The sequence below is a fragment of the Aquila chrysaetos genome, chromosome 15 (assembly GCF_900496995.4).
Source record: "Aquila chrysaetos chrysaetos chromosome 15, bAquChr1.4, whole genome shotgun sequence".
Taxonomy (NCBI): domain Eukaryota; kingdom Metazoa; phylum Chordata; class Aves; order Accipitriformes; family Accipitridae; genus Aquila; species Aquila chrysaetos.
This window is the reverse complement of record NC_044018.1, coordinates 78309-91731: the sequence shown is the minus strand read 5'-3', so window position 1 is coordinate 91731 and position 13423 is coordinate 78309. Positions and strand designations below refer to the sequence as shown.

General features: G+C 56.1%; 1 protein-coding gene across 6 annotated transcripts; it reads right to left on the bottom strand.

Annotated features, from left to right (window-relative positions):
* Positions 1–449: 449 nt before the first annotated feature.
* Positions 450–13022, bottom strand: FNDC4 (fibronectin type III domain containing 4). 6 transcript variants are annotated; one of them, XM_030037727.2, is made up of 6 exons: positions 12766–12964; positions 7362–7477; positions 6632–6836; positions 5616–5705; positions 4179–4312; positions 450–2146 (listed from the first exon to the last, which is right to left on the bottom strand). In XM_030037727.2, exons 1-6 carry the CDS (start codon positions 12836–12838, stop codon positions 2111–2113), a joined length of 654 nt encoding a protein of 217 aa, XP_029893587.1. In that variant the 5' UTR covers positions 12839–12964; the 3' UTR covers positions 450–2110. The 6 variants fall into 6 exon arrangements, with proteins under 6 accessions (XP_029893587.1, XP_029893588.1, XP_029893589.1 ...); XM_030037728.2 differs by having other exon boundaries at positions 450–2143; XM_030037729.2 differs by having other exon boundaries at positions 4179–4290.
* Between the last annotated feature and the right edge of the window lie 401 nt (positions 13023–13423).

The following is a 13423-nucleotide window of genomic DNA, read 5'->3' as shown; positions in this document are numbered from 1 at the left end:
CCCAAGTTACAGCACAGCAGCACTTGCACCTCACCACCATGGTGCTCAGGTACCTCTCTCTCCTCACCTGACCAGGGAGCAGCACAGCCCCCTGCAGACAGCAGCCTGCTGGGATCTGGCTTCATCCTCCTTCCTGGTGCTGCTGCCAGGGTGTCTCTGCTCTCTGCAGCCTGTTTTATTTGTGCAGAGAAAGCAGCTGTGATGCCATCCTCAGTGGGACAGTGTAACTGCAACTTGTCCAGCAGCATGACATAGCCCAGCATGCAGCACTGGCAGTCCCTCAAAGGCCAGAGAGGTGTGCAAGATGACCTTACAGGACCTGCAGCTCTTGCACAGCATGCAAGAACAGGTGTCCTTCTAAAGGCTACACACACACGTTCAAGAAGTGTTGGTACATGTACGCGTGCACACACACACAGACACAGACCTGCAACTCTGCAGGACAATGCTGCCTTTGAGCCAGGATGCTTTTATTGAAAAGACCCTGCCACAGGGAGTCGCTTATCCCATCCTTCCCCACCTAGTCCTGCAGCAGGAGCTGAGCAGCACCTGGAAGGAAGAGTCCTGAAAGTGCTTTACTGGGAGGTTTATTCCTGGAAGACGCTGGATCCTGTGATGCTTGAGTCCAGGGCTGCAGAGCCAGCACCCCAGCTCAGTGACAGGCCACAGAGCAGAGCACGAAGGGAGAGCAGCAGCCAGGGCACCAGCTGCCATCTCTGCAGCAGAGAGCCTCCTCACATCACCCTGATCTCTCCTACTGCCGGCAAGAGAGCATGCCTGGGCCTGGCCTCAGCCTCAGGTGCAGGGCAGTGCAGATACCCCGTGACAGACTTCTGCCTGCAGGCTCTCGGGAGCAAACAAGCACAGTCCAGACATCACCACTTCACCAGCCCCAGGGTGGTCAATGGTTCACGTTGTCTTCACACGAGCAGGCAGACTGGGCACATGACAGCAAGCCAGCGGTCCACCAGCTCTGGGCATTCAGGGCCAGCCCTTTCCAACAGGTCTGTCTCATCAGCCAACCTGGTGCAGGCCACGGGACCAGCCAGGAGCGGGAGCATCAGCAGCGACCATACCTCCACAAGACAGAAGGAGCCAGGAGCAGGATGTGACACTGTTGAAGCTAGGGTTGTCCCCAGAGCAGTGATGAACTCTGCAGCGCACATCCTGCCGAGCCTGCTGAGACCTTGCTGGGCCTCACCACGCTATCTCCTCCAGGCAGCACAGGCACCGCACTGCTCACAGGGTGCTCAGCAGCTCCCCCACAAACAGCTTGAATGTGTCAGGACTCAGCCCTACTAGGGAAATGGCAAAGCCACAGCCATGCCCTGGCACTGCCTGCTCCCATAGCTCCGTGGGGCTCACACCACCCCACAGAACGGCTCCTGCCAGCACTCCCTGTCCTGGCTGCATGCTCTGCAGGCTGGCCGGGCACTGTGGCAGCACTAGCTCATTTGTGTCTTTGTCCCCTGCAGCAGGGAGAGGCCTTGAAGCCCCTGCATGGCAACAATGGGGTGCAGCGGAGCCCCGTTCTCCAGCAGGGATCCACTCTTCAGCTGTGCTTGCCGGGCCCAGCCCCACAGACAAACCCTCCTGCCACCTGGCTATGACTTCCCCGGCGGCACTGGGGCAAATGCCTGCACTGCCCCATCCCCTCAGTCTCGGGGCCAAAAGGGGAGCAGCTCCTGCCCTCCACAGGCAGCCCTCCGAGCCCGGACACCGCAGCTGAGAGCAAGGTCTGCTCCAGGCCAAGCCAGTGCGCAGTGATGTTGCCTCCTCTCAAGCCAGCGCACCAGACCCTCTGCTCCCCTAAGCTTGCCCCCCATGGCTGGTAGTGCGGCCTCCCCACCCTTTCTCAGCTCCGCGCTCCACAGTGGCAGGGGAGCGGGGCCAGGCATGCGGGATGGGCAGGGCCGCGCACTGCATGCACGGCTGGGAGCCGGCTCCATGCACATCCCCGGACAGGCGCCCTCGGGAAAGCGTAAGTTCTGATATGCGGATCTTCGCATGCAGAGTTCCAGGCTGGGCGCCTGGTGCTGCCTCTTCTTCCAAGGCCTGCTTTGGCTCTGGCAGGATGCCCAGGACCCCAGATGCAGAGCTGGTGCTGCACTTACACCTCGATTATATTGACTGAGGGAGACTTCTTCTATGAGAGAAAAATCTGCTTTAAGGCCCTGCTTTGCTAAGCCCCTGGGATGCAGACCCCACGGCAGAGCCCCCAACCTCCCAGGCAGGCACTAAGACCAGCAGACCTCTGCTAAAGGGCTCCCAGGTGCAGCTGAGCCCTCTGCCCTGAGCTGAGGTGTGGGTGAGCTGCAGCAGAGACCTGGCTTCAGCATCTCCCTCAGGAGACCAAGGAAGCTAACCCTGAAACCTCAGCCTTTTGCACTGACATGCTCTCCTGGCAGAAAGGTTCAGGTAGCTCAGCTACATCGCCTGGTGCCTCCCTCCAGGTCAGTCCCTTCAACTGCACACTTGCCTCCCCAGGAAGCCTTTCTGCCCACTGTGGTGCCCCAGTACTCCTGGGTGAACCAGCCCCCTGCCCCACATTCTTCAGCCTCCAGGGCTTGCAGGTATCTGGTGGCTTCTGTCTGGTCCCTTATGGTAGCCACGCTACACCTGATGTCCTTGGACAGGAGGTAGGTGCGGGGTCAGAGCAGAAAAGGTAAGTGAGGGGTAGGAGGACATCTGCCATGGGGTAGAGAATCCACAAAGCATGGGATGACCGTCATGGAGGAACAGATAAGGCCTGCTGAGTGCCAGGCATGTCTTACAGCCATACCCCTCATGACAGCTCTGGCATATGCCAAGGGAACTAAAGGCTGCAGGTGCAAGGTGGATTTTCTCAAAAACTGTTGCAAGCACTAGGAGGCACTTTCCCTTACACTAAAAGGAATATGCTCATTGAAGAGCACAGCGGATATGTGAATTCAAAGAAGGTGCTGGGAAGGGAAGGGGTCCTAGTTGCTGCACATGTTTCGTAGCTCAGCCCTTGCACGCTGAAGCAGGGTGCAGGAGGCGAGTGTCCCCAAGACCACGCTTTATAACAGGGCCCAGATCAAGAGCTGCACTGTTTGCTGCTTTACAGCAGCTTGGCCCTGAAGCCAGTAGGCAAAGCGAATGCAGAGCTTTTTCTATACCTTGTTCCCAGCTTTGTAATTAACGACTGCAAGAATAAACTTACAGTGTTGTCACCTGCAAGGATACTAAGAGTATGGCGAACACAAAAAGACAAACTGAGGTGCATCAGCCCCATAAAGGTGAACTTCGCAAGCAGCAGCAGGAATTGGCCTTTGCACCTGCCTTTGCAGCCCTATATGAGCAGGGTCAGTTTGGAGCAGGGATCTAAGAGGAGGGATCTTTTTTGGCAAGGAGTAGTCAGGAAGCGGGAAAATCTGGAGGACGAGAACTGAGGCCTTGAAGTCCAAACAGGAAGTTTCTGCTTCCAACATCCACTGGAAACCAAGATGTGTAAGCAGAGGGGCAGTTAGGCAACAGTGAGCAGAGTTCCCATTGATAGAGGAGGCAGATGAGACACAAGGGAAAACCTAATGCAAGGTCCCATTAAAGCATGCACATCAGGATTATAAATTACTGTCTTTGTCAAGTAACAAAGGGAGAAGTGTCAGGTGCTGAGAGAACAGCCAGATGAAAGTACTGCTCCCTCCCCATCCATAGCCTGGCACAGTACCTCCATGAGAGTTGGGAAGGGGCTCTGGGGTGCTTCCCATGAACAACTTGTGTGCTGATGGCCTGGAGCAGGCCCCAGTGAAGGCAGAAAGCGAGCAGCGATAGACCAGTGCAGGAACCATAAGAACAGCTGCCCAGCTTGTCTGCCTCCTGCCTGAACCTGTCTATGGGATGCTGAAGAGGTGCAGCCTTGGAGGGGCATGGTGAAGGGGCTGTTACAGTGAGAGGACAGGTACCACCCTGCTATGTGGGAGCCATCCCAGCTGATATATCCTGCCACCTCTTCCAGTGTTTCTCCTGCAATCACCCACGGGGCACACACACTGCCCCAGAGAGACCAGGGCTCACTGCACCGTAAAAACCCTCAGTTTTTAGGGTGAGAGCATGAGCTGGGGTGTTTCTGTTTCTGGAGAGAGCCAGAACCTATCCAGGCAGCAAGCCACAGCAGATGTCATATGCCATCCCTCCTGCCAGCCCTCCCCACTCACCTTGCTCCGCAGCAGCCCTCCACTCGGTCGCTCTGGTGTGCTATGCTCCGAGGATGGCTTTGTCTTTTCCTTGTTGTTGTTGGAGTCGTTGTCCTTGATGATGTCATACTGTCTGCAGAAGAGGGCGATCACCGCTGCCGAAAGACGGAGGATGAAGGACTCCCTCACACAGGCTGCCCCCTGCCTCCCTTCCCCACAGCATCCCAGCTGGAGAGCAGTCAGGCCTGGGGCACCCTGGGGTGCTGGTCACCCACACCCTCCACCTGTGTCAGCCTGGACCACCCCAGGCACCTCTGCATGTGTGGTCAGGCCAGTCTCCATGGGCAGATGAGACACGGATGCAGCTAAAGCCAGCAGGGCACACGAGGTGCTCGGTGCCTATGGTTCAGGGCTGTGAAGCCAAAGACAGATGTTGAGGCACTTGCGGGAGGGACAGCCCTTGAGGTCAGTGAGCAGCTGAGTGCCTCCAGCAAGGCACTAAAGTTATTTGTCCAGTGCTTGCGACCCTCATAAAAGCTAGCCCTTGGCTTTGTCCTGTCTTGCAAACTGACTGTGGGGTCAGTCACTCTGTCATGGTTTCACAGCACCCATCTCACACAGCACACGCCCCACACCTTGGGACACTGGACTCTGGAGCAATGCTTTGAACTGTAATCATTAGATGTGTTGGACCCATTCAAACCACAGTGCATTATCACAGCCACCCACAGACTGGACCTGATTTCTCCCTGTTGGCACTCTGACACACCAAACTGCACGAGGTGTAAGCTATCAGCAGGCATCTTGTATTTTCTTCCAGTGCACTAGAAAAGTGTTCAGGGCTAAGACAAGGAGAGATTCCTGCAAGATGCCACTAGAAAATCCACATTTATTGGGAAGGGAGTAGGGGACAAATGACTTCCCATTCACAGCAGCTGCATGTGACCACTCAGGAGCTGACTTACCGCTCAGGCTTCCTTGTTCCCAGGGCAATGTGCTGTTTGCTAAAGCACTGGCTTTAATCAGCTGCTGTAGAGGAGCAAATCACCCATCTTACAGTTTTAGCAGATTGAGGCACAGCCACTACCAGCCAGTGCAGCAATGTTACCAGATGTCAGACAAGCTAGCTAAGGGCCAAGTTACATGATAGTTAATGTCAGCTGGGATGCTCCCACCCTGTAATTCTGTATTGCTTGGGTCCCACATTGTCTCCTGCTCTTCCAGCACAGCAGTCAGGCTACCCAGCCCACATGCTCCAGGCCGTCACTGCTAAGCAGTGGCTGTGGTTGCTCCTTTTACCACACTGGCTTGAGCTCCTACAGAGACTCAATGAACTTACTGGAAAGGATGCCAGACCCATACCAATATGCCTCTGCACTCTCTTTAGCCCCATCGTCTTTGTGGACCCTGGATTGCACCTCTGCCCCAGCCTGCTGGAACGTTGCTTGTGGCACTCACCTGCCCACATGAGCAGCACAGCCACAATGATGATAATCTCGCCTGTCTGCAGCTGCCTGTCTTTGTCCAGCCCTTCCATGGTGATGTCACCTGCAGAGAAGAGAACCCAGGCAGGGCTGGCAGCAGATACCCTCCTACCAGAACCTACTTCAGGACCAGCAATGCTCAAAGATCTGAGAAGGAGCTCCAGAGGAGAGAGGCCCAGCTCCCCCAAACAAGGACAGGTTTGGGATGACATCTTGGCTGGGGAGAGGACATGCAGCCTGTGGCTTTCCTGTGTCAGATAAACCATCCTTGCTTCCAAAGGCAGTCAGGGATTCTAACAGCTTGTTTGGGTTCAAGTAGGGACTGCACAATGCATGGGAGTAATCCCTGAGGTTACTCCCTATGTAGGGTCCAGGGCAGGTTAGGAAAGCCCTGAGTTGAACACAAAAGTTCTGAGGAAAGTAAGCCATCTGCTTGCCCTGTTATACTCTTCTCAAGTCCCCCTCTTATGGCTAGTGCTGGAGACAGACTCCTGTGCCCAGTGGACCCCTGGCATCACCTCTCTTGGATTCTTGGATCATGTCTCATGGACCAGCATGTAGGCAACCCCAAAGCAAGAAGGCACAACATGGATCTGAGTAGGAGAGGAGACTGTGGGGCTCCATCATTTGTCCTTTGGTACCTTGCAGGCTGGGATATCTGAGAGCCCATTCGATATTTGCTTCCTATGGGCAGCAGCTGAGCAGACCACAGCAGTTGTCCTGGCCACAGCCTGCTTAGCTGAATAGGGTGCCAAGACCTGGTATAGGAGGGCTGTAAACCAGGGCTTGGGGACATTATCATGGCCATAGTGGACACAACAGCAGCCTGTACAACCCCGCTACCCATTATGACCCTATGTATGCCAAGCAGCCTGCTGCTCAGGGCAGCACCTTCCTTGCTGGCTGCTGGATTCCTGCCTGTGTGCTGTGGAGACCTCCAGGTATGGCCCCACCAGCAGCACCTGGGTGAGCTGGAAGGAGCTGCCTCACCTTGGTTGGAGCTGTTGGAAGGGAGGCGGTCAGTCTCCTTCAGGGTCCGGAAGTGGACACGCTTACTGGCCTGGCTTTCTCCATACAGGCCGATGCTCTGCACCTGGATGATGTAATCAGCATCCTCCGCCAAGTCCCACAGCACGCAGGCCCGGTTGGTGGTGTTTACCTCCCGGATGAAGCGCTGCATCTGTCCATCTTGCCGCTGCCAGAGTGAAGAGCTGTCATCCCCAGGAGGCTGTTCCCAGCTGCACCAGGCACAGGCCCCTGCCTGCAGGGCTGTGCTGGGCACACTGCCCCTCACTCCTCCCTTCCCAGGCAATCATCCACCCCTGGGGTGGGCCAGGCTGGCCAGCACTTTGCTATGCAGCATCCCTAGGTGGCCTGAGAGCCAGGCACCTCCCTGGAGAAGCCACCATCATCTGGGGCTGTGAAGGCGGAGCAAGGCAAGCAAAGAAGGGTCATGTCATGGCTGAAGCACCATCCTTATTCAAAGAAATCACAGGCAAGCCACTGGAGGGACAGCTACCCCCAGTGCAGCCCACGGTCTGCTACTTCCCATCAGGATGGATGGCTCAGAAAGGGTGCCCTGGCAAGGGCTGCTCAACAGCAGAGGTGTCCTCAGGCAGGTGCCAGAGGAGCTCCACACTGCGGCAAAAGGGCTGACACAGGAGCATGCTGGTAATCAGTGAGAGGGGTCCCCAGCCCCCTGGGGACAGAGCCTGGATACCTGCTGTAAGATGGCATAGCCGATGACCACGTCTCCTTCTGGGACGTCCCAGGAGACTGTGGCAGAGTTTGCCTTCAGCTGCGTCACAGTCACGTTGACAGGGGATGGTGGCCTGTCTGGGTGAGCCAGGAATGGACCGAGGCAAGGCACAGGAAAGAGGCAAAAGAAGATGTCTCAGAACAGGCACTCACCCCTGCACACCACCATGGGGGGCCTCTCCAACATCTGCCCATGGCAGCACATTGGCCAGGGCTACAGGGAGCAGCTTCTCAGGTGAATCTGTCCCCAGGAGAGGAGTGGCACAGCATGCACAAGGCTGAGGCCCTGCCAGCAGCAACACAGGCACGACATGGTGCTTCCTGGGCTAGTGGGCAGCTGCCTGCTGGGGGGGGGGGGGGGGGGGGGCAGAGGTAGGTATGCAGGCACAGAGCTACTCCCTGCCTGTGCAGCTACCCCTCTGTGGCACCCACTGGCTTTAGCGGTCTTCACTCGCTGGCCAGGACTCCTCCCTGCCTGGCTGTTGGTGAGAAATGTGCTCACTGCACACCTCACCCTCTGCAGTGTCCTACAGCGGTGAAGGAGGACAAGCTCGTGAGGTATCTGACTGGCTCTTCTCTAAAGGGCTTGCTTGCAGTGGCAGACATAGCCCATTGCTCATAATACATGTTCCACATAAAAGGGATTAGCAATGCTGACCACGTGCCCAGGCTGCCAGACCCAGCTAAAGACATGAAGGGCCCCCAGTAGGCTCTTTCCGCCTTGCAGACATCGAAATGGGAAATGCACGAAGGCCCGTCCTGAGCAAAAAAGAATTAGAGTTTAAGAGACTGTCATGGCAATTTAACCAGTCCCTGCAGCTCAAAATCACATGAAAAGAAAAGTCTTTGCAGCCTGTCTCAGAGCACTGCAGAGACCCTGCTATCAGAGAAGAGAATGACATTCACATCAGTTCTTCATGAGGGCAGCTGCTTGCAGATCTGAGGTATCTTCACTGCTGCTCAGATGTTCATCTGTTGGAAAGTTTACTTCATTCAGCTCTAGCACTAGCAGAAGCAGGGCTGCCTGGCATGACACACTCCTGCTCAGCCTGGGCACAGAGTAGATTCTTGGCAGGGAAGTCCCATGTTTCTGTAGGGTCCAGAAAGTCCTAACAAATCCTACATTAATGCAATTCTTCAACCAAGACTGTGATGGTAGAATCAGGCTCCTCTAAGCTCTGGGGCTGCCCTGTGGATGTGCATATCACGAATGCCTGGCACACCACCCAGAACTGTGTAGGAAGCAGCCCAGACACAGTATTTATATATCAACTGTGACAGCAAAATGGGGCAGCTTGGAATAAACACACTATGCAACTCAATCTGGCCATCTCATCTGCCTGGCATTACTCCCTGCTCTAGAGTGGGGAGGAAAACCCAATGCAGAAGGCAGAGCTGACTTCCCCAGCAGTGCAATGCCATCAGCTGCAAAGTTGGCAGCAACACTCAGCTGTTGCTATTGTTTAGAAAGCTGGCCTGATTGACCCATGGTCCGCACCATCGCTATTTTGAGATTTCACAGCACTAAAAGTGTGGCAGGATTATACAGGTACGCAGACCTGCAAACAAAGCCAAATTTTGTCTGGAAATTAGACACAGGAGCACATGAAGAAAGACACTGAGGCTGCTGTTTGTGTGTCCTCTCTCCCTGTAAACAAGACTGTGTCCTTCTACAAGCTGCTTGTGTAGCACAAGTTCAATGCTGTGATTTATATAGATAGAAAAAGAGCCCCAGAGCGCACCCGAGAGCAAGAAAAAAAGACAACCATAACACCACCAACAACTACCGTTAGAGTGACAAGGAAAGGTAATTTCTGCAGGTCAGCTACTTAAATGCATTCGTTCACATTTGAATATACCCAGCTCCAGATCAAACCAGGAAAAGGCTGTGATTCCCACTCTGAGAAATGCAGGGTTGTGGTCTGCCACAGGCAATTAAGACAGACAGAAGGGTCACCCACAGAGACCAGAAAGCACATTTTCAGAGAGACACTGGGGCTGAGTGAGTCCCCAACACAAGCCTGCCACATCACCAGGAGATAGTGTCATTGGAGACAACATGAACAAGGACATCACAGGATGCTGCGCCTTCTCTTTCAGAACAGGAGGCTGGAAAACTGGAAAGGATTCAAAGATACACTCAAACATCCTTTATCCCATGAAGAGTGTGTCTCCTTAGAGTTTCACCGGTGGGAAACTGGTTCATCACTCTAACCCGTGATAGGGATGCTCTGAGCCATGTCCTTATCTGCACACCCTCATCTCCCACAGGCCAACAGCAAAACAGGCTATTCTGAATAAAGCTGCAGTCCCCAGACCTGGCCACTGACTTGGGCATGTGTATTCTGTGCGCACAGGAGCTGAGCTCCCCACAGATGTCTGGTTTTCGGCTCCAGGCACAGCCAGCGCGCAAGTTAGTTGCACAACTAACAGCTGAGCTGTAGACAGCACCCTGTCAGCTAGCAAATAACTGCTCCCTTGCACTGTTCCAGGCAGAAGCATTTCGAAGTGGGGGGTGGGAGGCTGCAATGTTTCTGCTAGCCTTCAGGTGTAAGAAGAACAGTTGTCCAAGGCTACCACGATGCTAGCAAATGTAACCAGGTCAGGAACAGCCCAGGAATCTAGTGTTGGAGACTGGTCCCAGGAACTGTTTTGGTCTGAACCAGCCAGCATGTGCCCAAACCACTCTTGGGCATGGCTCAAGAGTCAGTGCTGATGTGTTCCCCTCTTTGGAACTCATGAGCTTAGTGCTATGGATGTGACCAGAGCCTGCCAGCTGGCCTCAGGACAAGAACGGGACCTCGTGCTTCACAGGATACATATACAGTAATAAATTAGGTAGCTTTTTACATCTAACAGAATGTGATGAGGTCTAAACATGCCCAAAGGGAGCAGTTGGACTATCCAACCTTTAAGGGTGTGTGAGGAAATTAAAGGCAGGGTCTGACATCCCTGCGACACAAAAGTCTGTGGATGGAGCTTGTAGCAGGCTCCCTGCTCTGCACAAGATTTTTCTAGACTTCTGTGGGGAACCCAGCCCAAGTTTTTGGGCTGGGGATGCTGAGACATGGCCCTGGGGCTGAGTCACTCTATGATTTGAGAACAAGGGCACTGCACTGATCCACAAGCCATGCTGCTGGGTCTGCATGGGGCTGACAGTATTGCTTGAACTGTACTTAGCCAGAGCTTGCAAAGGCCCTGTGTAGGGACCTTCACTTACTGGCAGCAGAAGGGCATCCCAGGGGGGATACCACCCTGGTATCATACTGCAAAGACAGTACACAAAGCCAACGTGATCTGCTATTACACCCAGAGCCAATCCCCAAATGTCCCAAATAGAGAGAGGGGAGGGTGAGAGGACCTGGGGGCATGGCGGAGCCACAGCACACATGGCTAGTCGGTGCTTCAGAGCTCATGCATTGTAAACATATTTCGTACAGGCTCCAGGCAAGCAGACCTGAACCTGTGTGACGGTGAGGAGGTGTCCAGGCTGCAGTTCTTCACTGGAAAAATGAGTGTCCCTTGGTCAGTCTGCAGTTCAGCAAACTGCAGAAAAGACACCTGTGAGCACACAGGATTTGCACACCTAGCAGGAAGAGAGAGGACAGGAAGTTTCAGAAGGTGAAACTAGAGAAGTTCACCCTAGAAACACAGGGCAATGTTTAATCCCAAGGATATGCAAGATGAGACCTCACTGAAAGGTGCTATGACAAGACCTCCAAAGGACAGCTCACACCATAGAAAGCTTTGCATATGATCCCCACATTAAGCCTAACATTCTCCAGCCTGCTCTGCAGCTGAGGTCAGAGCAGTTTCATGCCAGAGCTGTTGCCATAAAGATCTGTGAGTGCAAGGGCTCCAAAAAATGTACTCTCTGAAGCCAACTATTAAAAACATTCCTGTAAAGCCAAGATGCTCCAACACCCTGCTGGGCTCTCTGGGAAAAGCATGCCACAGTTAAGTCCTGCCCAATGCATCAATCGCTAATGGTTCTGCATCATTTATAAGTTATCCAGCTTCACTTTTGATTAAAGCCATATTAAGAAATGGGCACCACCACAGAAAGAGCAATCACTTACTTAAGGCCTGGCGCACCCTTTTGTCCTGTCACTACAGCAGTGCATTCCTTTCAGGCCTGCTGAAGAGGTGGGAAGAGTTGGTCCTGTGTGCTGGAGACAGCAGCACTGCAGCCTGAGGTTGAGCGGCAGGGACGGCTGACCTGTGAGCAGCTGAGCACTGGACTAGATCTGCCATGCAACCTGGCTTTGTAGGTTAGAGAAGGGGCCAGACAGATGCCCTTCAAGACCGATGTTGGCAGATGTGGCACTGCATAGGGATGGGGCACAGCCCCACTGGTGCCCTCCCCATCCTGCTATGATTCCGGAGAGGGGACCTTACCTGCCCCTCAGCCTGTGCCCTTGGGACTGCTGCTCAAGGGCACCCAGATGTTTGCCCAACTTATCCCTGCAGTAGGGAGGTAAGCATCAGGCTGCACATCTAAAAATAAGTGGCCCCTTTTTAACAACCCTGACTGCATTTCTTCCTGAATCCGTCAGGCCCTGCAATACATATTTTGCAAGGAGACTGAAAACATGGCAGAACATATCAGAACATGTCTGATACTCACAATTCAATCTGATACATCAGTAACCTGACAAGGGGTGAATAGACAGCAGAAGGCTGCCACTGACACAGGGTCATTCAAAGGAGTCAAGGGAAGAAAGGACAGAGGTACCCTGGGTGCTGACAGACCTCAGTGTCTTGGCAAACACCAGCCCAGAGAAAGCAAGGCAGGCAGGAACGCCTGTCAGGCAGGAACCAGCTCACAGCCCAGCCTACAGCACTGGAGCACCCCTGCCCGGGGCCATTAACTCCCTCGGGACTCGCTGCTCACTGGTGAGGGGCAAGGACGGGAAACAAGGAGGCCCTGCTCCGCGGGGGCACAAGGAGATCCCGCGTTTCCACACTGCCTCGCCCAGAAGTGGGAGGCTTCGGGAGCCAAAGCCGCAGGCGGCGACTCCAGGTGCCCTCGGGAGAGCCTGGTGCCCACGGAGGGCGGCACGGCCACACGATCGCACCCCGTCCCACGAAGGCACGGCTGGCTTGGAGGCCACGGCGCGGCCCCGGGGGGTTGCCATGGGGCCGGAGGGGGGAGGGCTGGGCCCCACGGGATCGCGGCCAAGGCCACGCCGGGGCCGGGGAAGAGCCGGCAGGAGGGTCCGGCGAGGGGCCCCAGCCCACAGCAGGGGCCGGCGCACGGCGTACCCGTGCCGGGGTCCGGCGAAGGGCGGCGGACGGCCCCGGACGGCGCCCGGCACGGTCCCTCGCCTCGCCCCGTCCCGTCCCGTCGGCCCGGCCGCACTTACTGGCTCGCACGAGGCAGAGGTCGCAGCTGAAGAGCACCAGGACGGGGTTGAGGAACGCCGAGAAACGGGCCATGGCGGCGGGCCAGCGCAGGGGCGCCCAGGACTGCGGCCCCGGCCCGGGCGGCAGCCCTGGCACCGGCCCGGCTCCCTGCGCCGCGGGACGGAGCGGGGCCGAGCCCCGGCCGCAGCGCGGGGCGGGGGTGGAGGGCGGGGGGGGGCGGAACGGCCGCCCGCACCTCCCCCGGCCCGCGCCGCCCCGCCCCGCGCCGCCCCCCCAGCGGCGCCGCAGCGGCTCCGGTGCCGCCTCCCAGCCGTGCCCCGGAACCGCCGGCGCCGCCCCGAGCCCCGCCCCCCCCGCCCCAAATCACCGGCACCGGCGCCGCCCCCGGTGACAGCCAGTGCTGCCCTCCAGCCCGTGCCCTACCTCCGTAGCCACCAGCGCTGCCCCCTGTGCCGTTCCCCGGTGACCACCAGTGCCCTCCCGCGTGCTGTACCCCCAGTAAGCACCAGTGGCGACTGTCTCCATGCAGTCTTCCCTCACGCAGTGGGTTCATGCATCTTTCGTTACACAACGACCCTCCTCACTTGCAATGTCCTGGTGTGGCACTTCCCACGCACCCATGTGCTCTTTAACAAGCCCATGGTGCCTGCCCTGCGT